Source organism: Rhamphochromis longiceps, linkage group LG23 (genome assembly GCF_057381845.1).
Source record: "Rhamphochromis longiceps isolate RC_006_pf linkage group LG23, R_longiceps_female_GT1.1, whole genome shotgun sequence".
In the NCBI taxonomy this organism is placed as follows: Eukaryota; Metazoa; Chordata; class Actinopteri; order Cichliformes; family Cichlidae; genus Rhamphochromis; species Rhamphochromis longiceps.
Window position 1 is genome coordinate 3,512,201 of NC_140578.1, and position 24,369 is coordinate 3,536,569.

The 24,369-nt window shown below is 43.2% G+C and overlaps 1 protein-coding gene across 6 annotated transcripts in view; it reads left to right on the forward strand.

The window, feature by feature from the left end:
- Positions 1–24,369, forward strand: part of tle2a (TLE family member 2, transcriptional corepressor a) — a 36,382-nt gene that overhangs the window by 5,276 nt on the left and 6,737 nt on the right. The window contains exons 2-10 of one of the 6 annotated variants that reach the window (XM_085397720.1): positions 5,116–5,279; positions 16,394–16,457; positions 18,850–18,894; positions 20,995–21,057; positions 21,346–21,450; positions 21,931–22,156; positions 22,507–22,523; positions 23,195–23,290; positions 23,725–23,769. In XM_085397720.1, the coding sequence (XP_085253846.1) occupies positions 5,116–5,279; positions 16,394–16,457; positions 18,850–18,894; positions 20,995–21,057; positions 21,346–21,450; positions 21,931–22,156; positions 22,507–22,523; positions 23,195–23,290; positions 23,725–23,769 (825 nt within the window). The remainder of the gene's footprint in view (positions 1–5,115; positions 5,280–16,393; positions 16,458–18,849; positions 18,895–20,994; positions 21,058–21,345; positions 21,451–21,930; positions 22,157–22,506; positions 22,524–23,194; positions 23,291–23,724; positions 23,770–24,369) is intronic. The other 5 variants (XM_085397721.1, XM_085397722.1, XM_085397723.1 and 2 more) reach the window with 5 other exon arrangements.

Genomic DNA, 24,369 nt, shown 5'->3' on the forward strand with positions numbered 1-24,369 from the left:
GTAACGAAATACAGATTGAATGTTCAAAATGGGATTTTCTATGAAATATAGCGTCTTTCTGAGTTTAAGATTATGGCTTTATTAGGAAGGTGATTCTGTTAAGCTGCTCAGCATAAAGTTTCAAAGAATTTGGATTTAAATCTGGAACCGTATCTGGAATAATCTCTGTATGCAAGGCTGAAGACTGAAAACTAAGACTGAATTTCTGTGATTTTTATTGGCCTTCAGACGGCACTGCATTAAAGCATGATTCTGTAATGGAAGCCCGCACATGGTCTCAGGGACACTCCTGAAAACATAATTTGGAGCTGCACCCACAGGTTTGGGTAAAAGACAACAAAAAACCCCAAGAAGGAACAGTCTTTTCTATTTCGCCAAGATGATGCCAGATCACGTTTTGCTTCTATTACAACACCGTGGCTCGTATGAGTCAGAGTGCTAAATTGGTTTACCTGCAGCCCAGATCTGCCACCCACAGAAATTTGGCACATTATGAAACGAAAAATATGACAAAAGCTTTTTAAAAAAACTAGGCCACGCACCACCTTGCACAAACTTGCCACGTTTTAAACTTTTTTGATGCGTGTTGCTGGCATTAAATTTTCAAATCAGCACATAATATTCAATTATGATAAAATGGTGACATTTTAAAGAAAATGCTGTGTTATTGATTTACAAATCCATTCTTTCTGTTTTGTTTACATCTACAGCATCATTTCTTTTGCAATCAGAGTTGAACTTTTGATTGGAAAATGTAATCACGCTAACACACAATGAATGTGGACATGGTAAATATAGCCACTAACTGCTGACGCTGTCGTGCGGAGAATGTCTCACCTAACTGCTAGTGTTATTTGAGACTCTTAATCTTGTTTTACTGTGAGCAGGCTTATTTTTAAGTTGAACATGTTTTGCTGCAGTGTAAATATTGGCGTTGGTTGCATTCTTTTGCAAAGGCACTATTCAGGATTTGCAGTGTGGAAGTCAAATCTTTTATTTTTTCTTTCTTGGATTGTGCATATGGAAAAACACATTTTTTAGTGGTGAAGACTACAGTTTAAAAAAAAGTTATTGTTTTTGTCCACTGGAAATCTCTTCCTTCCCTAATTACCTGCATCCTTATAAAGAAGACACTGAAAAGCATTCTTCAGAGTGGACACAACTACCTCATGACAGCGACGGCCCCATTTCCGCTCCATTTGCGAATTTTGTATCACTGTAGGTCAGCGTGAGTAGCGAGGACGAAGACACATCTTGCAGGTTTCCGCTGATACTGACGTTGGAGCTGCAGTCATGTGTGAATGCAATGAAGTGCATATGTGCTTGTAAATACTTGTGGAAAATTTAATGTTTATAATGGTCATGTGTGGGTGTGTTGTCTCATCTGTGAGTCTGATTGCACATGTTTGTTTGAGAGCGTGGGGGTTCGAGCAAGGATGTGAGGTCATGGCGGTTTGCTGCTCGTGGTGTAATTTGAGGTAACTCAAATAAAAACAGGAATGATATAATTCAGAAAACACCACACTGGCAATGGTCCCTTTACATCAGATTTTTAATGGGTGCTTAGTTTCTCCTTTATTCATACATTTATAATTTTGCTTGTCTTTGCACTGTCGGGTGCATTGTTGGATTGTCACGGCCACGCTGCTGTGTTTGATTTTTGGATGCAGTGTTTGATGTTAAATAATATCTGTCTTTATGGATGGCTGTGCTCTCTTCCAGGAAAGATCTTGTTTAAATCTGTGAAACTGAACTAGGCTTTTCAGTACTGACAAAGATTAGTGGCGAATATGTCTGTGTGTGTTCGCATATACATTTAATCTGATGGGGTCGCAAGTTAGGGTCCTGGACCTCTAACTTTAACTTTTCTCTCTACACAAGAATGAGCAGTTTCATAATGATTTAACTGAACAGTTGAGTAATCAGATGATCTCTCATCATAACAGATAAGCTTTCCTTCCGTGTTCCTTGCCACCCAACTTCCCGCAATCCCTGCCCAGTATTACAGAACCTGACTTCATAATTGTATCACACACAAAAAGGTCGAGCCTGTAATTGTGTAACAGTGATTTTCAGCCTATGTAAGCTTTGTTCAAGGGCAGACGGCATGTCTCTTGTTTGCCTTCGAGCCTGGGACACGGCAGAGGAGGGAGGGAATAACTGACCGTGGGATTATCAGGTGAGGCTCCCCGCTTAGATCTATTCCCAGAGGTTACCAGGTCAGCTTAATGGTCTGACCTCTCACTTTTAAGCCTGCTCAGCTGTTTGCCAGATCAGGGGTTTGGACAGACTAAGAGCGCTGGTTCGTGGGAGAGGAGTTAAGACGCTATGCTGTGATAGGATGGATGCTTTAGTGTTTCACAGGCAACATCTGTATGTGCATCAGTGTAAAAAAAACAACAAAAAACCCAACAGACTGACATTTTAGGGCAGGGATAGCTCAGTGGGCAGGGATAGCTCAGTAGGTAAAGTGGTCGCCCCATGATCGGAAGGTCGGCGGTTCGAATCCACTTAACGGCTACCCTGAGGTACCCCTGAGCAAGGTACCGTCCCTACACACTGCTCCCCGGGCGCCTGCTTAGTGGGCTGCCCACTGCTTCACAGAGTGAATGGGTCAAATGCAGAGGAAAAACAAGTAATTTCCCCATGGGGATCAATAAAGTATCCATTATTATTATTTTACATAAGAGGGGAATGGTAGATTCCTTATTTTCGGAGGGGATAAAATCCTCTCTTTTTGAAGAAGGCACAGTCTCTCCTCTCACCTGTCCTTTGAAGACATGAATATGAGATAAAATGGGGGATATTTTTTTCTAACGTCCAGAATATGTTGAAGAGAAGTAGAGGAGGAAGGAGAGCGATAAAAAGTCCCCTCTTTCTTACACCTTCCACTGTCCTATAAAATGGCCATGGCCTTGGTGTTCTTTTTTCCTCTTGTGAAGAGTAATTGCTCTCCGTGTGTGCGCGCGTGTGTCTGTGTGCGTGCGTGAGAATGAGCGGAGTGTGTGCGTTTAATCAGAAGTGTGTGGGGAGTGTGTGACTGACAAAATGTGTGTGTTTTGTGGGGGTGAGTGTTTGTAATACTGGGTTTGAGTGTGTAAGGGAAAAACGGAGTGTGCGCGCACACGTGTTTGTGTGGCTTTCTGTGCTCTAGGAGGGGGATCTGGCCGACAGATTGAGAGCAGCTTGTTAGAAAGAAAGAGGAACAATGAGGCCACAGCCCTTCTTCTATCAGCCATTTTTCTTTTCCTTCCATTTCTTCTCTTTTCTCCTTTTTCTTGTTCCATTTCTCCCCCCTTTCTCTTCTCCATTTAAATCTCCTTTTAGAAAATTCTTCCTCATTCACCTCTTCTCTGTGTATCTCCAAAAATAGTCTCATCCATCTTATCTGTCCATTTTTACTTTTCATCAGTCTTACCTTTTCCCCCCTTTAAATTCTCCTCCCAATTTCATCTCTATCCTCTGTCCTTGCACTCCCCGTCTTTCCTCAGTATTTAATTTCCTTTCCTCAGATAATGTTTCACCTGCTGGCAAACCTCTCCTGGTGTATCTTTCTTTCATGCGTCTGCACACATGTGGACACGCACGTTTTTATTTAACATCTTTTACACACTGTTTTGCTGCATTGTAGCTGAGCGATGTTGTAATTAAGCCTTTAATTATACATCATTAATGCCTCACAGACACTGCTGATTTGTACAACATCAGGATTTGTGGGGTTATTTTTTGAAACCAAATTAAAAATTGTCACAATCCACGCTTAGAGAAATAACCTTTTAGGTTATTTGATGACAAGGTGGGCAGCTTATTATTTTTGGACACGCTGTGATGGAGAAATTCCAGCCAGATGGCTTGGAAGACAGGATAGCATATATAATGTAGTCTCCGGAAGAACTGGATGGGAAATGTATATCGTTAAAAATGGAATCAAGCAAAAAATGTTTAACCCTGCATGTGTTTAACTTAAACACACAGTCTGCTATATGCTTGGGTTTGACAGAATGCAGGTGTGAGCACAGCTTTCTCCCTTTGCATTCAGCATAAATATTCCACATTGCACAGGGAACTTGAGTACTTCCTAGCAAATCTCCAGGCAGCGAGACAAAATGTAGCAAAGCTACATGACTACCAGTTAAGAATGCATATAAGAGAAAAATGAGTTGCACTCTTCTACTACCCTCAAAGGAGAAAATAATGCCGCAGGGTAAACACAATGTGTGTGGCACTAGTAGACAAGTCGTATCTGCCCTGGCTGGAATTGTAACACTGCCCAAACTTTTGGTTTATTCTTTTCAAGAGAGAAGAAATCTGCATTTATATCATGAAAACGCTCAAGAAATTCAACGTTCCAAGTCTGTTTGTACAATTCCTGATTTTAAAAACGGCAAAACATCGTCAGCTGTTTCAGATTTTAAATGTATCGATTAAGCAGCGCTGTGTAGAGTAAAATCTGTGGCCTACCAAATATAAGTTTTAGTACTTATGCTTTAGTTCGATATAATTTTTTAAGTGCTAGAAGCTAAAAATGAACATCTTAGATGACAATCATGAAGCTTGTGAACCGGCTGTCTTTTCTTCCCTCTGTTATTTTGAGAGAGAGCCAAACAGACAGACAAATGGACTGACAGCCCCGACCACCCTCCTAGGCCTGCTCTTAGCCCCCTTTTGTCTGCCTGTCCTGCAGCATTACCCCTATGGTTGTAGTCTCCTAATTGCTCTGGATCCCGCAGAGAGGAGAGGCTATACACAGAGGTTGGAAGGGGTCTTTGGCCACGATGGGGTCCTTTTCCTCCCCCGTTCTGCACCCCCGCTGCTCTATTTTGCCCTTTATTTCTTTTTTTCTTCTACCCAGACTTGCAATTAAACAAAGTGTGCTCATTTGGCTGAGAAGCTCTTGTGTCTCTCCGCCCTATTCTGCTGACCCGCTCACATCTGGCAATAACAGTATTTCTATATTCAGCAGCTCCTCACAGACGTGAGAATAGATACGGTGCTCACGATTATTGCTTCTTTGATAACATTCACTGTAGCAAATTCCTCAAGGACACCGGGAATGACGCGATTTTGACATTTAATTCCAACAATCTTTTTAATAAATATTTCTTGTATTTTCAGGCACCTCTACAGGCACCCCCAGGATCCTCTGCGTCAGTGGTGGCAGCTGCAGCGGCAGCGGCGGCTGCAGCTTCGGGGACGCCCCAGTCACTGAAACTGACCTACCCAGAAACTTTGGACCGCATCAAGGAGGAGTTTCAGTTCCTTCAGACCCAGTACCACAGGTGGGTGTGGAGCAGTTTTCAGTACTGTTTGCAGTCTGTTTGCTTCCAGTGCCCTGGGCATTCAGGGTGAAAATTAAATGATCATGTGAAAGCTTCATGTCTGAGTCGCACCATGATCACTTCTCTGTAAACTTCACATTGGAATGGACAACAGCTACATGAGATTTTAACACTGATCATAGCTGCATAAAGTCTGAAAACAACACTTTAAATATAGCCTGCATAAGAACACTTAAATATACCCCCCCCCCCCCCCCCCCCCCAAATATTTGCTAAAAAAGTATTGGTGACACGAAGGTGTTGTCCTGGTGTTAAATCAATGAGTTTAAAGCTTATCAGTCACTAAATGACTGCGGTGATTTATTTTACTAGAGGAGCTACAACTCTGGATCACAGCAGCATCCATGCTGTTATCTGTGGGAAAAGCAGAGGGCTAAATAGTAGAATTAGCATCTTCAGCGCTGCCACATGACTGTGCAGTAAAGTGTCGTGGCAGAAGTTGAGGCAGGCTCAGCTTTATTCCCAGGCGACACACTGGAATTGTTTCTCTCGCCCATGCCATACACATGCAAACACACTTGATCTGGCTGAAATAATGCAAGATAATGCTATGTGACGTTTTGACATCTACTCTTTTTGCCTGACTGTATGGTGTGCTTGATGCGCAGGAATGTGCCCAGAATGCCTTTGAATGTGGGATTTGGGCTGGCTGTGCAGTCCCAGCCTTCTCCCTCTTTTCTCTCTCCCTCTCTCTGCTCTCTTGGCACACCTTCACAGGGTCATTCCCGCCTCCCAACTCTTCTCCTCTCATCCTGCTTTGATATAGCTGGCCAGAATCTCCTCTCCCTCCCTTTCTGTCCCACTTCAAACTTCTTTTGTACACCCATCCCTCCCCGTGCACAGCCCCTCTAACCCCTGCGGCTACTGTTACCCCTGTTCACACCACTGCCTGCATGTGTTGCTGTTCTTATTTCACTGTCCGTTTTGTTCACCACAAGCTCGAAAGTATAAATCTAGAGAAAGAAAACACACAAATTTCATACTTTCCAGTGGATTGCTTCCGCATATACTGCTAATTTTTTCTATTGACTATGAACCGGAGCATAAAGTTTGTATGGAGATGCATAAGAGTCACATTGACGAAGATAAATGTAAAATCTGTAATTAGCATGGCCGGTTAGAGGCTTAGCAATGCCTGTTTGGTTTCTCTAACTTCTGGTTTGTGCAGCATTTTTTTTTAGTCATGAGACTTTTTTTACGAATACCGACTGGAGTAAACGATGTATAAATGGTAAAGCAAGCAGTGAGAAGAAGGCAGCATGTGCTGTTTGTTTTAACCTCAAACCAGTAAAAACATATATCTTTACTCCAGTTTTCCAGTCTTGTCACATATGCACACTTATTCAGTGCAATGCTAGAGGTATGATGCCGGCCACGTCTAAGCCGTATGATATGTTTTTGATGTGTTTGTTTGCATGGATGAAGCAGTTTATCTCCTTGTCATCGCTGTCAGCAACAAGCCCCCCTCCCTCGTTATTTGCATTGTCCCTGCGACAGATCCAGTCATTCACTGAACACGAGTTACCTCTGAATCTCATGGTGATGAACTCCTCTGGCGGGAGCTTAGCATAACACCTCATGTTACAAAACACCTGGAGCATCGCCCTCTTGCAAGTGCTGGTACTGAGAACTACTGAGCAGGATCAACAATAAATTAATGATGTGATTAAGAACACGACCGAGAGCGGGATTGGGATTCTATCTGCGTCGTCCAGTTTCGATAAGTCGGCGTGTTGTTTTAACGGGTTCAGGTTTCCAGGAAAGATTGTTTAACCACCCTGCAAGGTTTCTCCCAACAGCCCTGCGGGATGTTTAGAGCACAAAGAATCAGAGCAGATTAATTCACTGCATATGACTACAACTGAAAACTAATACTGTAACCATGGCTTGGAACAATAGCAACAGTTTCTGCAAGTGGAACAGCTTGTGTTATCAGACATCTTCTCACGTATCTGTCGGGTGCATGTTTAATCTGGCAGGTGGGGATGAATCTGTTAATTGGATTGACTGGTTTGGCTCGCTCATAATTGGCGTACAAACAGCAATAAACTTGAGCTGCTGCTCGTGTTGTGTTTAAGGAACAAAAACAACTATACTGCTTATCTTTTAGGAGTAAAAAAATTTATTTTAAATGAATTATTCAATGAAGAGTCAATCAAGCCAGGATCACAATTATCTAATTGGTGTTTAACTTGTTTAACCAAATTTTACATTGTAACATATGTAAAGCAAAACAATGTACTGCTTTGTGAATTTATTACACTAAAGGTTAACTCGGGCTAATCTCAGTAGGCAGTTATTAGGTGCACCAAGCTAAATCTAATGCAGTCATGTACAACAGACCTTTAAAATAATCCTGCCACCTTGAATGTGTAGTTATGTTGGAAGTAGGGTTAGTGTGCACGAAAATCACCAAGTAACCAAAATATGCAGGCCAGCCTCGCTTGAGCCATATGCCACTGTGAGGTCATAAAACCACTGTCGTGCAGTAAAATTAGAAGTAATACTTTACCATTGCAAGTGGCGCAATAAAGCCACTTGCCCCTCTCACAATTGAGTAACTCCTGGAAGCTGTTTGGTTCGGTTACCCCCTCCCCCCAACAGTTTGGCAGCAGTTTTTGAAAGGAGCACACATGCATACAGTGGCAATCAGTATGATTAGCAGTGGCCTTGTTTAGTCCAGCAGCAGACAGGTTGCACCACAGAACCACTTCTGATTGCAGGCTACACCTTCATGTAATCAGATCCACTTGTACACTATTCACCCTGCAGGGAAAACATGACCTGAACGCCCACAGAGACAGACACAAACACACTGACCCGTTCAGACAGACTCCCAATCCGATGCATATGCTTAACACGCTTAGACACATGTACGGGCCTCCCCAATTATCTTCACACACAAATAGATGTTGTCTGGAAATAGCTAGGCTTAGTTGTGTATTTTGGCCACAGGGAAAGTGGCCAGATTCTGATAGATGCCGGATTAGATGGCAGGAAAGAGATGGTGGGAAGGGATTTGGGCTGATGAGCTGAAACTGTGCATTGTGTGTGCAGGCGGGCGGATAGATGGATGGGTGGGTGGTAAGTAGAGCTGGGCGATAGAACGATAACGATATGTATCGCGATATAACTTTTACTCGATAGAGAAATTAAGCTATCGCGATAGACCTCGCCGCTCTTGTCCTCAAAGAAAAAAAAAAAAAAGGTCAGCCAATCCAAATTAAGTAGCGCAGAGCCGAACCAATCACAGCCGCAGCGTCACGTCGCGTGGCTTGTTACATACAGCACAAGTGCCAAGCCGCACGTGTGTTTGTTTGGGAAGTAGCCAGCGGGTAATGGAGGAAATGAGTGTGCCGACTAGAAAAATCAACCGAGCGTGACCGAAGAGAAAACAGATGATGGTTCCAATGCCGGAGAGATTGTCAAACGGAAGAGCCATAGAAGTTCCGTAGTGTGAAGGTATTTCGGCTATTTCAAGTCTGACAAAAAACAGAGTAGCGTGCACTGTAAATTGTGCCGAAAGCAAGTCTGGAAATACAATAAACTGGTGCATGCGTCACACTGTGCGCCACGTTATTGTTTCGGTGAAATGAATTTCTACAATACTGTTACTGTTAATTCTACTCTCTGCAGTGTTTAAATGCTTACATATACACACAGTTACTGTCCCTCCACACATACGACTCGGTTCTGCTTCTATGCCCCAGCTTTGATTACTTTTTCCCACCGAGGCTTCTAGACTTCTGATTGGCCAACATTTCTGCACGGTTAGGAATCTAGCGCCACCTGCTGCTTTGGCATGTTCATAGCAGCGTTTTCCTTCATTTCTGCCTTTATGTGTGGACGGGATTATTTTTTAAAACGAAAACGGAAAATCTCCGTTTTCAAAAATACCCGTGTACGTGTGGACGTAGCCTCAGTCTCTGACTGGAAGCGCTAATTCGTCATTCGGCTTTTGTCAGACTAAAGTAACTGTTAAAACTGTTTGAAAAGCTAAGCTATACAACAAGGAGAGATTGAGAATTTCCTTTTAGTTCTCAGTTTATTTGATATTGACAAAAGTTAGTCAGTTTTGTCTGTTCTTCTGTAAAACAAACTAAGATTTATTTTTAGAATTAATATTTTGTTTCTAAGTGGAATTGACAATTTAGTCTGTTTCGTTTGTTCTATTTTGAAACTTAAACGCTTTAGCGGCTGCCTTTTGTGTAGTTTGCAATATTTGCCTTTATTTATCTGAAAAAGTCTCATGTTCCATAAGTACATCTACCCTGTTGAACTTATTATGGGAAATAAATATTTAAATAAAAACAAGCTGCTGATTATTTCACATTTTACTTGTGAGCAACGGCACATTTAAATCTTACAAATATAGTTATTTGGCTTATATCGTGATAGATATCGTTATCGCCTGAAATGAAAAAAACATATCGTGATATGAAAAAATCTCATATCGCCCAGCTCTAGTGGTAAGGGCGCGTTTCTAAATTTATGTGTCCCTTTTTTTTTTTTAGGTGCTGCACGTGGTTGGTAAGATCGAGTGAGAAAGATTTCTAAGCAACCTAAAGAAAGGGAAGAGTTAATTAATTAGAGGGTCATTGCTGGGTCTGTGTGTGTGTGTGTGTGTGTGTGTGTGTACATGTGCACGCGCGTGTGTGTGCTAACTATCTAAACAGGCTGTAATCAGCAGGCTGAAGGGAGACGGGAGGAGCTGCTGACACAGAGCTCTCATTACAGTAATTTTCTTTCTGTACAAACGCACACACACGTTGTTCTCGGTGACTGCAGACGTGCTTGCATTGTAACTCTGTGTGTGTGTGTGGTCTGCAGAGTAAGATAGACTCTCCACTCACCACTAATATGCTGCCACTCATCACTAAAGAGCCCCTCCACTCATCTCTGCCCAAATACGACATAGCGGCACTGACGCACATACAGTCAGTGCTGCGCGCGTGTAATAATTTCACAATCAACCGATCGTCTGATTATTGAACCTTATACAAAAAATACAGTTTTCTAGTTTTGCGTCCGTACACGACCACACAGGGTTTTAAAGCCGACCGATCACGAGACACGTGCAGACTTTCAGCTTTAATTTTGAGGGTTTTACATCATTTTGCATAAACTGTTGGAGAATTGTGGTCATTTTTATACACAGGCTCAAAAGCAATTGGACAATTGGCTGACAAGCAGTTTCATAGCCATGTGAGGTTTGTTTACTTGTTATTTCATAATTAGAGCGATGGGAACACTAACAAATATGGAGAAGAAGACAAACATCTCATGATCGGACACATCACACATGGCACAGGCAGCGTTATGGCATGGAAACGGGTCACTAGTGTTTATTGATGATGTGACTGCTGGTAGAAGTAGCAGGATGAAGTGCACAGGAATATACTCTCTGCTCAGATTCAGCCAAATGCTGCAAAAACCGATCAGACAACGCTTCACAGTGCAAACGGATAATGACCCAAAGCATCCCGAAAAAGCAACCCACGGCTTTCTCAAGGAAAAGAAACGGAATATTCTTCAATATCAAATAGCAAAGTCAGTCGCCTGATCTCAACCTCACAGAGCAGCTTTTCACTTATTAAATAAAAAAACTGAATGCAGAGAAACCCACAAACAAGCAGCAACAGAGCATCTTAAAGGATTCTTCTTAACCCCTTGAACTAAAGCTGAAAATCTGCACTTCAATCACATATTGATTGTTTGATTTAAAATCCACTGAGGTGGAGCAGAGAGGTAAAAATTCAAAAACCGTCTCTATCCAACAAATTATCTCTGGGTTATGGACAATAATGGTTTGGACAATAATTCATAACACAGAGATAAGACATATGGAGACAGTGCTCAGACTGAAATCTTTTCACGGTTTCATTTATGTTAATAGGCACAAATGATAAGTTTAAAAAAATTAGTAGCGCTAATTAAGTAACTCTGTCATTTGCATACCTCTGTTAGGCAATATATTACACAGTGCTGCATGAACACCGAATAAAGTGTATTTAATTTCTTTAGAAGCTTTTGCTGTACCTCTTTGTGCTTAAACACAAGTATGTAACTACGCCTGTTGGCTCTTTACTAGAAGGTCGAGATGCACAAATACGGTGACGCGTGATGCGTTCGCTGTCATCAGTCAATCTGCAAATACGATGGCATTTAGCAATGGCAGTGGCCAGTGTTTACTTTTGTGCCGCATTGGTTTTTGGCTTGGTAGATTTTCAAAGATGAGCCATAATTTTAAAATTTTTATTTATTTATTTGTTGGTTTTTGTTTGGTTCACTGGCACAAAAGGCAGAACAAATAACAAAACAAAAAACGCCGTAGATGTTGGTATCGGCCAATAATGTCAGAATCGCTGCATCTGTACTAAGTCGACTTACATACGCTGTCACCACCACGTGTGGGCCTGAATTGAATACGTCTTTACAGCGCATGTAAATAGATAGGTTGTGTTTGTGCGTGTTTACAGTTATAATTGGATAAAACGGGTATCCTGTGTTTAACTGTCATTCACCAAATGATAAAATTATATTTGCTTTAGAGCAGGCTGAGGGTTTGTGGTTTCTTAATGTGATTCTTTTTTTTGTGGGTTGGTTTGTGTGATGCAACCTCTCCCTTTTTAATTCAGTGTGTGGTTGTTTGTGTGCATTTGTTGGAGACAGTTATAAAAGACCAGCCTTTACAGTAAGCCTAGCGGCATAGAGGGTAACAGTGTGACAAGTTCCTGGCTTGTGTGTGTGTGTGTGTGTGTGTGTGTGTGTGTGTGTGTGTGTGTGTGTGTTTGCTCTTGTACTTGCCCTTGAGAGATGATGAAAGAGTACACTGGCAAGTTGGGTGGGTCCCTGGTATGTATGTTTGTGCGTTTCAGAGACAGTGTGTGTATTTGAAGACAGAGACTGGGACGCAGGCCGGAGGTTTTTGTGGCAGAGCAGAGAGGGGAGGTTGATCAATAGTTAATGAGATGTAAAGTGAACAGTCACATACCTGCAGGCTGGCAGGCTAAATGGTCCTGACACTGTAAAGGCACTACACTGGCGCAGTCGCTCCCATCGGTGTGTGTGTGTGTGTGTGTGCGCGCGCATGTGTGCATAATGCGTGTATGTTTAAAGCTGGGATTACTAGTTAGTATTCTGTATTTCTGCAGCACTTTGTCTGAATTGATGGTTCTTTCTTTGTTTCCTATCACTCTGAACTCGGTGTTTATCCTGTGATTTACAAGAGGAAATAATTGAGACAAAAATTTAAAGACAAAAGTTCTCTGCCAGCTTTGACAAACCGTTTTTGTTACGATCAGTCCACACATCATTTCTTCTCAGCTGGTCTTTATTCACTTTATTCAAAAGTGCTCAAAACCCAAGTTTTTTTTGTTTGTTTTGGGGGGGGGGGGTCATCTATTTTTCCAAATCCCTAAAATATTTGCTTATATTAACTACGAAATTAATTAAACATCTGTGAATCTGGCACCAGCTAATGTTTGCAGTTTTTCAAGAAATATAACAATTAAATAACTCCTCTGTTTACGCTTTTCTGAATGTAAATAGATTTAAATGTTATATATAATGTGGTAAAAGCTTTATAATGTAAATCTAGTCCTGCCTCATTTCACACGCTCCTCTCTTCACCTCTGGGGAGAAGATTTTTCGACCACACCTATAACTGGCTTGTGGAAGGAAGAAATTAATATTTTGTCAATATTTTGATGGTCTTTAGCGACACTTGCCCAACGTGTGCAGAAAAAAATATCTGTTATCACAGGAAAAGAACAAATAATTTGGCAATTACTGTTTCATCATTTACCATCATTCATCAACTAGCTTACAGAGATCCCATTTCTGCAAATCTGATCACTCATAAGAAAAATAAAATGCTCCTCTTGTCCCCTTAGCTGAAAAAAAAATCCTCAAGTAAGCAGGAGCAATGGACAAGCGTGTTATTGAGGGAAAATATGAAAATACCTTTGTTCCTTTAGCATAAAAAAATCAATGAAGGAAAAGGAAAAGTATTGTTTAGAAAAACAAATGCTAGGGAGGAAAGCGTTGACATTTTTACAATACCCACAAGCCCAATTTTAAAACACGGCGACTTAAAAAGCAGTCGGCACATTTCTTCTCCAAGTGCAGAATTAGATGCTTTACTGTCTGTAGGCTCTCATTAGAGTGTGTGTGTGTTCCTCGCTGTGTTTATTTAGCAGCTACGTGTGCACGTGTGTGGGTGTATGTACAGTCTGTGCTCACGTGTACGTTATGTTTCCGTGCGCCTGACACATGCAGTGTATTCGGTTAATATGCTGGTTTAGTGTGTTCTCACACACATCACCATTTTCTCCCATGCTTTATGTGGTTAGTTTGCGCGTTTCCTTGTGTGCGTGCGTAAAGAGCATTTGTGTGTGAGTCTGTGTGTGTGTGTGTGTGTGCTCAGTAGCAGGGCAGCACTGACAGAGCTGTCTGAAGGCTGGCAGGCTGCAGATTTGTAGCGCATTCGGCTGATCATCTTATCTCCTGTCACCGCCAGTGAAAAATTGGAGGAACCGAGCCCACCATGCCACACAGGCACACACGTGTGCGCACAGACACACACACGCCATTTCTTTTTTCTTCTTGCTTTTTTCTCTTGTTCGCTCGCTCAATCTTGCTTTCTCTCCATCCTCGGAAACCATCTCTCCCTCCCTCGCAGTAAATGGTGCTGAGCCAAAGACTAATTATTACAGGCAATCATTTCGACATGAAATACCTACTTCCTGCTCACCGCTCTCCTCCCCTCTCTCCCTCATTTTCTTCTCCCGCTCCAACTCTTTTATGCTCCCACAGTCCCATCATGACAACACACACTCGCGCAGTAATTCCAATCCTTGAAGTCCATTTTCTGGGGAATGGTTATTGCTTTCTGAGTACGACCTTGGGGTCTTTCTTGTAAGCACAAGAGCTGTCCATCTGCACGCTGTTTGGGTGTAGGCGTGTATATGTGCATACGTTTGTTTTTGGCACAGCGCTCCATAAATTGCTCAGCAGCATTGCAAGACTTTGTGGCTACATGGATGTTTGTTTTTCTTTTATTATTTTGTAGATCGGGGGTATGGAGGTGTTTGCACTTTAGTGGTTCATAGGATGACTAACTGTTGCTCATTTGCTGATTTAGTGAATGTGGTGATTTAGTGATTGTCTTTTAGTTGTCGGTTGTGAATTCTCTAAAATAAGTAAGGAGGCACGCGTTCTGATGGACGTTATCAGCTTTATTAAACGAAGCAAAAGAAAGTGGGAAACAATACATAACAATGTGTTGATGATAATTGGTTAAAAAGTGAGTCATTTTTTTATTATCATTATCATTATTTTATCATCATTTATTTTTTCGTTTTGCACTTTTCAGGAGAAACACTCAGGAGAAATGGCTAACTGCGCAGGGGAAATGCAAATCAGACCACTCATGAATGATTTCACATGGCATTCCCTATTTTTTGTCCTTTCAGTTTATTGTGATTGTGTTTTTTTTTTTTTTTTTTTTTTTTGGAAAATGGTGAAAGTGTTGCATTATGGCCGTTGTTTCATGATTGTGTTGTATTTATTTATATAGAGAATCGCTTGATTAGCTCTGAGCCGGTGGACAGTTTCTGTGTGTTTGTGTTCACAGCTATTCTGTAAGCATATTCCCAGTTTTTCATGATTAACACACTGGAAGCCATGCAAACACACACACACACATACGGAGTTGCATTAGTTCCCAGCCCAGCTGTGAGTGACTTCTGCCGAGAGGCAATTCCAGTGTAATAAAATCTATAGGGTGGCGGTGGCGGGGTGGGGGTGGTGAGGTTAATCCTCACTACCCTCCCTCCTCCTCAGTCACCACCACCTTCCTCTCTCACTCTGCGTCCTGCTTCTCTCCATCTCCTCCCTCGTCCCTCTTCTCCTCAACTGACTGGCAATGATAAATGAGTCAATTATGTGTGTGTGTGCACGCTGCACTGGAGAAAGGGAGCGGATGGGGCTGTTATTACCTGTTGCGGCTGGGGGTAATGTTGCGGTATTAATCATATTCTAATTTTCCTCCGCCAAACGACCCCCACATCACCACCGACACCACCTCCGCACACTCTTTCCCGCAGCACCCACCTTTAATGTCCCACCTCACCGCAACCCCCCCCAATCAATCTATCTGCTGCCCGCAAACAAGTTGGCGTAAACTGCCTCAGGCCCAAAATGTACTAGGTCTGTTTGGAGGGAGGGTGTGGGTGTTGGGGGTGGGGGGTTGAGGTCAGTGTATTTCTGTGTGCGGGAGATGAAGAGAGCGCTGCAGAGGTAACAAGGAAGGTGTTTGTTTGCTCGGACCTGAGCGCATTTAGAAATGGTGTGTGTGTGTGTGTGTGTGTGTGTGTGTGTGTGTGTGTGTGTGTGTGTGTGCGTGCAAGTCTTTTGGACACATGGGAGCTGTGTTTGGCTGCTATCACCTCAGATACATTTTTGTGTTTGATTGCATTAGACTCCACGCCAGGCCTCGGAGTAAGCAGCATCCCGAGACGCTCACAGACAGACACAGGTCACGTCCCGAACACACGCACAGACAAGTGAAACAGAACTGCCACACTTGACCCACTTGAAACAGAAACTTCAACTTCAGTCAAACTTGGCAAAGTTTGCAGTTCAAATTGAAGCAGGGGACGGTCAGATCCAAAGACAAACAGGCTGGCTGGCAAATGGGAAAGCAACAAAATGAGGATGAATGGATGACACATGGATAGACTGAAAAAGAGAACGAGGGAGAGACACCTCGGATGTGCCTTCCTGCCTGCAGTCTTGGCTGAATTTCAGGCCCCGAGCGTGACTTTGTCTATTTCTGCTCTGCTCTGAGGTGATAATGGGCTGTCAGCACCCCGGTCACCCTGCTCCCTCCTCCCCAGTGAATGATGGAAACAGGAGGGGTAGGGGGAAGAGAATGAGTAGGGAATAATTTGTTGTCATGTTGCTAATTACACTGTGTATTTTTTATTTTGGCGTGTGATACAAATCAAAATGGCCAGCCTATATTGTTTCCATTCTTCTCTGTGTTGCAGTTTGAAACTGGAGTGTGAGAAACTGGCTACAGAGAAGACTGAAATCCAGAGACACTATGTTATGGTGAGACACACACACACACACACACACACACACACACACACACACACACACACACACACACACACACACACACACACACATCTTTCCACATTTACTCACAACAAGTGCAGAGCCAAGTCCCCTGAATCCCTTTCATCTGCTAACAGCTGCCAAACAACACCCAGCAAAAACCACACACAAGACCACACATGCACACACACAAACACATATTAGCGAACTACAAAATAAACCCAAATTTTAACAGTTTTTTTTTTCCGATGGGAAAGTACTGGTACGTTTGTGTTTAGAGAAAAATAAAAATGTGGTTTATTTTCTCCAATAAGAAAACTCTTTATTAGAAATACTTTATATTCCTCGAAGGAGGAAACAGATTGGCAGAAGTGATGAATGTCTTAAAATTGTCTTGAATGTGAATTTAAGGTGGTTTATTTCGACTCTGTTGGGATCTTTTTCGTTCATTGATTGGAGCTGAAAATGATCGCCAAAACTGGCGTTACTCAGAGCGTTAGACGTCTCACCAGCACAGCTCTGATTGATCACTTCTGGTCTGTCTGTTCTGGTGCTGCTGCGTAATGTGCCCAGTCATTGCAGATATTCCACCAAGTCTGAAACATTTGCATCTCATCACAAAAATGAGAGAAAGTTATAGAAGCTGATGCAAGGCTGTGATTTGAATAGCAGAAAATATCTGTAAATCTGGGCATGACAACAAGAGTAACAAAGCGTAAAAGTGGTCCCTCTACCTCCGTGCTACTTAGAGGTACGACTGATTGTGAAGGATACATGATCAGCAGATCTTTTTCCAGATAAAGGGAAGGCCAAAACTCTTTGTCTTCTTCTCCTTTTTTGCTGTTTTTTTAGTCTGCAAACCTCCAGCCTTGATTTACCTGTGATCAGAGCCATAAACAACCACAGCTTACAGAGTGTAGGCTGCCCAGAACCCGCTGTGCCAAAAAAGAGCTATGTGGCAATCTTGGCACAGAGCGGGGGGCTTGAAGCAGGGAGGGGGATTGAAGTTTTAGCAATGGGGAGGAGGGGGTAGCTGGCATCAAGCACAGGCCAGGTCTCTTTGCTGGCTGATGATTTGGGGGAGTTTGGATGTTGCTTAGCAACAGACGAAACTTGGCAAAGCAATTGCCAAGCAGAGCTGCCAGCTGCCAGGAAAGGCGTCTTTTATGGAGGCTTACAGGCAAAAACACACACACACACACACACACACACACACAGGGGAACGTGCACACGCGCCTTGAAAACACACACTCACAGCAAAGCATGCACACAAATCACATAGATGCACACGCCTACACACTTTGAGACTTGTGCTAAAAAACACATACACCTGCACAGACACACACACAAACACACACATGTGCGCTAACTGCCAGGAAAGATGTCTGGAGAGAGAGGACCCCTGCCATCTCCTCTCCCATCCTGCCAGCCTGTTCTGGCTGTCCAACTGCCAATCTCATCTCTCCACAACCAGCCACGCTGAAAAGCAAATGTCAGCCTGCCACTTTTCAAGGCATCTGACTTTAAAATGTTCTCCCTTTCGGTCCATCTCTGAAAGAGAAGAGGGGAGACTGAGTGAAAGAGAGAGATCCTTACCTGTCTCTCTCTCTCTCTCTCTGGCATTCAACACCTCGTGCATTCCTTGCAGCTCCTTGTACTTTCGGGTAAAAGCCAGGGTCAAATAGCTCATATTAGACATGATTATTGCAATCGTCTGCCACCTTCCTCTGCCCGGTGACAATTTCCCTCCCCCGCTTTGGGTTTCTGGCTTCCGAAACACGCCTCAGGGTCATTTTATTGCCATTGACTTTCAGCAGATTCAAGGTGAAATTAGCAGCGATGAGCTTTTAGGGACATGCGGGCACTTCAGAGTGCTCATGCTTGGCCTAACGTCGGGAAACTGGGAGCAAAGGAAAAGGTTGCGAGTGGTCCGGGAGAGTTGATTTGTCTCAATTCTTTTGTGTAAGAAAATAAAAATAGGTATTCTTCTTGGGTATACACTCCTTGTCTAGAGAATATTTGTGTTTTTCAGGTGAGACAGAAATATACTTTTTATATGTTATTGAATTAGGCTTAAAGTCTATTGATCCTGTGAAAATGCCAAGACTTTCAATACTTTTGACTTAGCAGCCTAGTTTGCAGCAGTGTATTTGTTGGGCTGTTTTATCACAGCCTTATTGGTTTAATGAGAGTTGCCGAAAAATATAAACTGGGTTTATTTTATGTTAATGTCCGTGTTTTATCTTTCAGCGGATGACTTGTTTCCTACAGTGTATCCATGGGAGATGATTTCATTGTACATCCTGTGTTACCGCTGTGTTTCACAGTCTCTTATTCTCTATGTACGTTCATGTCTGTTAACCGATATTCTCCTTTGTTTCAGTATTACGAAATGTCCTACGGCCTTAACATTGAAATGCACAAACAGGTGAGTCAGGATTCTCTCTCTTTCTGCACCCCCACCCCCATCTCGAAGCTTTGCATCTTTCTCTTGTATTATCACTTCTGCCTTCCTTTGCCCTCAATCAGCTCGAAAACTGTGAGAATTATTTTTTAAGGAAAATCTCCCGTCTCTGCTGCTGTTATGTCAATTGTGACGGACTTGTAGAGCGGTGTTATGCTGTGGAGGTGTTAATAGGATCCACAAACAGAATTCATTTCTCCACCACAGACAGATGAGAATACTCTGCCCTTCCCTCTTGCCCATCATAAATCCCCGTCTGTTATTCCCTCCCTCTGTCCTTTCAATTCTCTCACTGTCGCCCTACTTCTCCATCCCATCTTCCTTTTTTTTTTTATCTTTTCCCTTCAATTTATGTCTTACTGTATCTTTTTAATGCTAATCTCCATTTCTTCACCATCTCTGTCGCTCTTCCTTTTGATTGATTTCTCTTTCTCTTTATCTCCCTATTTTCTGTGCACCCTGTCTCCACCTCTGTCTCCTTCTAGACATACAGTCCATGCTGAATTTCACTTTAAATCAGGTCACTGCCTTCCTGCTGTCTGCTCTCTTTCCTTCTCTTCGTTCATTTCGCCATCTCAATCGCTTTGCTTTTGACATGCTGCTGTCCCCCACCCCACTCCCACCTCACATACACACACACATGCACACGACACCACCACCACTTCCCAATCTCGATTTTCCTCCTCCGCCTTCCTTCTGTTCTTCTTTCTATTTCTCTTCACCCTCCTACATCCTTCGTTCATTGGCTGTCATTTCCTCAACCCAATCTGCCCTTTTCCTCCTCCTCCTCCTCCTCCTCTCCTTCCTCTGCCTCCTCTTTTCATTTCCCCTCTCTCATTTTGTCCTCCCCTCTTTATCCTCTTTCTCTCGATTGCTCGTGTTCTCTCCTTCTCTCTCTCTCTCCCTCCTGAAGATGTCATTTAGTAGTTGGAGCTCTCTAACAAGAAATCATTGTGTCTCCCTTGGGGTGGGGGGTGATGGATTCAGAGGATGGAGGGGAGAAGGGCAGGAGTAGAGGGGGGCACTCTGGCTGGCTGACAAATGGAGAGTAGAGGGAGGGAGAGAGGTGGGCAAGCAAGAGGAATGAGAGAAAGAGCATGAGAGAGGAAGAGCAAGAAAAAGGAAGGGTGGAAGTTCAGTCCAGCATCAATAAATCACTTAAGAGAGAGAATGGGGTGGGGTGAGTGTGGCTATGCACACAAACACACTCACATGGATTCTCACACATGCGAGCACACATCCACACAGAACAGGGTCTAGCTGTCAACAAGATAAACAGCCTGTGGCCATAATGATGTTGTCATGATCTCTGCATGCATATCATTACTGGCCCTAACGGCCTTGTTGGGCCTGCCGCTAAACATGATTTTGCGTGCGTGCGTGCGTGCGTGCACACGCGTGTGTGCGTTAGACGTTACATGGCGGAGCTTGTAACACTGATTACTGTGCTAATATTAGGGAGGGAGGAATGAAACGAGGAATAGATGGATGGAAAGAGCGATAAATGGAGTGGGATGGAAGGAAAAAGGGAAAGAGAAATGGCGGTGAGTGGGGGTGGGGGGGCGTGGAGGAAGAGTTTGCTGTTGGCTGTGTAGTAGAGCAGATCGAGACAGACACACACCCACAGCAAGAATCACTGACCCCCAGCAGGAAACACACACACACACTCAAGCATGCAAAATGCAAACACACACACAGACAAACAGACATGCAAGGACACACCAGGAACACATGCACACACACAAGATGGTGAGTTGGGCGTGTATGCACAGAGACACACACGATGTGTGGGCTGGCTGTGGCCACAGCAGATGCTGTCCATGAATATTTTAGCCAAACTCTCTGGCAGAGTTTCCATTTGCATGGACCAGATGTAAGCAGCTGAAATATTTACCACACTGGCCCTGGGAGAAACAGGCCACAGCCACACTGTGTGCGTGCGCCTGTGTGTGTAACCTTCACGAGGGTGTGCGTGTTCTTTGTGTTCATGCTGAATCTTGGCTGTGCGAGTGTTTGTGTGTGTGTTTATTCATCAAAGTGACAGTACCTTTTTTTCTCTTTTAGACGGAGATTGCCAAGCGGTTGAACGTGATCTGTGCTCAGCTCATCCCCTTCCTGTCACAGGAGGTGGGACACACACACACACACACACACACACACACGATGTGTCACATTCAGTCCTCTTTCTTTTCTCTCCTGCGTGAGATCGACGCACACAGGAGGTGTGCACATACATACACATTCATCACTGTCACACACAGAGCTGCAGATGGACAGAGCACATTCATTTTCTTCAGCCACTAAAATCAAACAACAAATGCTATAAATTATACTTGTTATGAGTTCACTGTTGGGGGAAAAACAGACTAAATGTCCATCTACCTGCCCTTACTGACACCTTGATTTGTTCCACAGCACCAACAACAGGTGGTCCAGGCCATGGAACGCGCCAAACAGGTGACCATGGGGGAGCTAAATGCTTCGATAGGGGTACGTGGGCTCCCCCCTCTGCCTCATAGCGTGTGTACCTTATACTCCAGAATTTTTATTTTTCTTTCTGTTCTTTTCCTTTTAGTAAGAATATTCATTGGCCAGCTCTAAAATATGTTGATTTTTTATTTTTGTTTTGTAAAAAAAGACTATTTTTGACTATTTATGGTGTCTGACAACCACCTAAAAAAGGCCCAAAAGTCATAAATTTAAATGATGTCCCAGGTAGTTTGTTTGGAATTCAGATGCAAATTAAATTCATGGAAAATTTGGCCTTGCTTTAAAATTACTTCCCATCCCTTTCAATTCGACTGCAAAGCTTCCCATATTAAAGAGCCACTCCCTCGACCTTAACATGCCTCCTCTCGTGCACATCGCAGCAATTAGTTCCCTTCTTTTCCTTCCTCTTCTCTTCCTCTCGATCAATTCCTGTGAAGTAAGCTTGCGCTTGTAAGTCACCCAGATATTTCTGTCTCCTCTTTTTCTGTTTCTTTGTATTTCTCGTTATAGCAGCAGCTTCAAGCTCAGCACCTTTCCCAGCACGCCCAGGGTTTGCCAGTGGGCCCACACCCATCAGGACTGCCCCACCCCAGCCTGGCCCTCAGCAGCGGGTCCGGCCTCCTGGCCTTGTCTGGCGCTTTGGGTGCCCAGCTCGCTGCCAAGGATGAGAGAGCTCACCTCGAGGCAGCCGCAGCCGCCGCTGCCGCCGCTGCCGCCGCTGCCGAGCATCACCGAGGTACAGCGGCAGCGCACTTCTTGTTTCAATTTGTTCAAAGGAAAACACGTGAAAGTCCAGATGAGTTTGTGCCCGAGAGACGAGCTGGGTTACACCTCGCTGGGTTAGCAGCAGAGCAAACATCAGAATGCGCTCTATGAGCTCCAATGATCGCCTTTTGCTTTGGAATTTTGGCAGGGCACCGGAGCGCTGCTGATCGCAACACCCCTCAGGGATATTTTCCCACTGAGTCATCAGCTGCAGCGTGATGTATAGTGATGGCATGTAGTCTGACGTTTGTGTATCTTTATGTGTGTGTCTGTCCGTCCTGCTGTCCTCTGACTGGATGTGCTTCTGCATGGAATGAACAGATCGTGAAGCAGGACCAGTGAGTACAATTTACTACGCAGTCGCTTATATATTATTTGTTGATGTTATAATGGATGTTTTTTTCTTTATTTACAATTTCTTTTACTGTTGCGCATTATTTGCCTGCAGACACATTTTCCAGTATGTCGGCATAAGTAAACATTTCCTTCTTGCATGTGAGCACAAAGGCGACATGTTTTTACAGCTCTTCTCGTTCTCATTTAACAACAGTAACGTAGCTTTTAGCGCAGAGTTACTGTCGGCTATAGAGGAACCACTATGATAACAATTTTTATGCCAGCGCTATAAAATATTTATCTGGCTGGGTTTAAAAAAAAAAAAATGGTATCAGTGCCAAATCATGCTTTGACCACTCGGCACTCTTTTCTGCTGCCTTCAAGAAAACTTGAAAGATTCTTTCTTCTCCTCACTGAGCCGGCCAATCGATGCAGCCTGATATTCTTTCACATTCATCTCTGCAGCTTATGAGCCTGACATGATTTATGCAGTCCCTCTCACCTCATTATCACCCTCTTCCTTCGCGCCCTCACGAATATTTCTCCACTGCTCTGTCCTTCTTACCTTCATCTCCTCCTCTTCTTTGCACCTCCCCGCACACACCTCCCCCTCGCTCCCATACCTCTCTGTCTCAATTCCATCCTCTCTGCCCTCTCTCCCTCCTCTCCGCAGAGCTCTCTGTCCAATGGGGATAAGGGTCGCCCAGCAGACTACCTCAGCAACGGCAAGAAGAGGAAAGCTGATGAGAAGGAGTTCATGACAGACTATGTGAGGACGTTTTCATAGCGCTCTTAAATGTTTGAGCAACTGTAAGAAAGTTCCATCCAACTCTGCCTCGTCAGATAAGACTGGTGGTGTCTGCGTAGCGAGAGGCCAGCAGACTTTTAAAAGCTGCTCTTTCTTCCAAAGTAATTGAAATAGTTTCACTTTCTGCTGTGCTTACTTTGCTGCTGGAGTAATTGTGAGAGATCAGATATATCAGAGTTAAGAATCTCTAATTAATTACATTTCTATCGTTTATTGTCCACGTTTACTGAACTTCACCTTCACCGGGTATTAATCAAAAATTTTCCAAATGCAATAAACTACACACAGAGAAACTTGTTTGCGTGTGACTTTGTGTGTTGTATATTTCTACATGTAATCTGCATACATCAGACCGCAGAGCGGGAGTGTCTCATCTCACCTTCTTTCTCTTTCAGGGCAGCGATGCGGATAAGAGTGATGATAATTTGGTAGTAGATGAGGTTAGTAGGCGGCCGCTGGCCTCTGTTTGCCTCACTTGACCGCTTTCATCTGCATACATCATGTAAACATACCCAGCAGGAACACGTGAATAGTAATTATACTAATCCCTCTCCACCCTCCTTCACCTCCACCTGTCCTCATTTAGCAGCACAGAGCTATAAAATACATAGGTACACAAACGCCACTGTGGCTCAAGCTGTCCTCATTTTAAAAAGCCTCTTGATTAGAGGTGGGGTTTTTTCTTCAAGTTATGAAAAAGTGGAATAAAATAATTTATTTACAGCAAAGATTAACAAAAAAAACCAGTCAGCACATTTATTCTTTATCTTAAAATTATGCAAATAAAAGAATAAGCATCAAAGCAAGGCGATGAGCTTATATCGGCTTTTAAAAATGTTGTGTTAGTTTAAAATGAATTAAACAAACAATAGCAGCAGAAGTAGATCTTCCAAGTTTATGTAAGCAATTAGTTTCCACTAAAAATAACACAGATAAAATCTGTGCATCTATCATGTTGGGTCATATATCTTACACATCTTACAGACAAGACTTCTGCTGCCACAGTTGTTTTATGAGTCGCTTCAAATATCTAGCAGTGA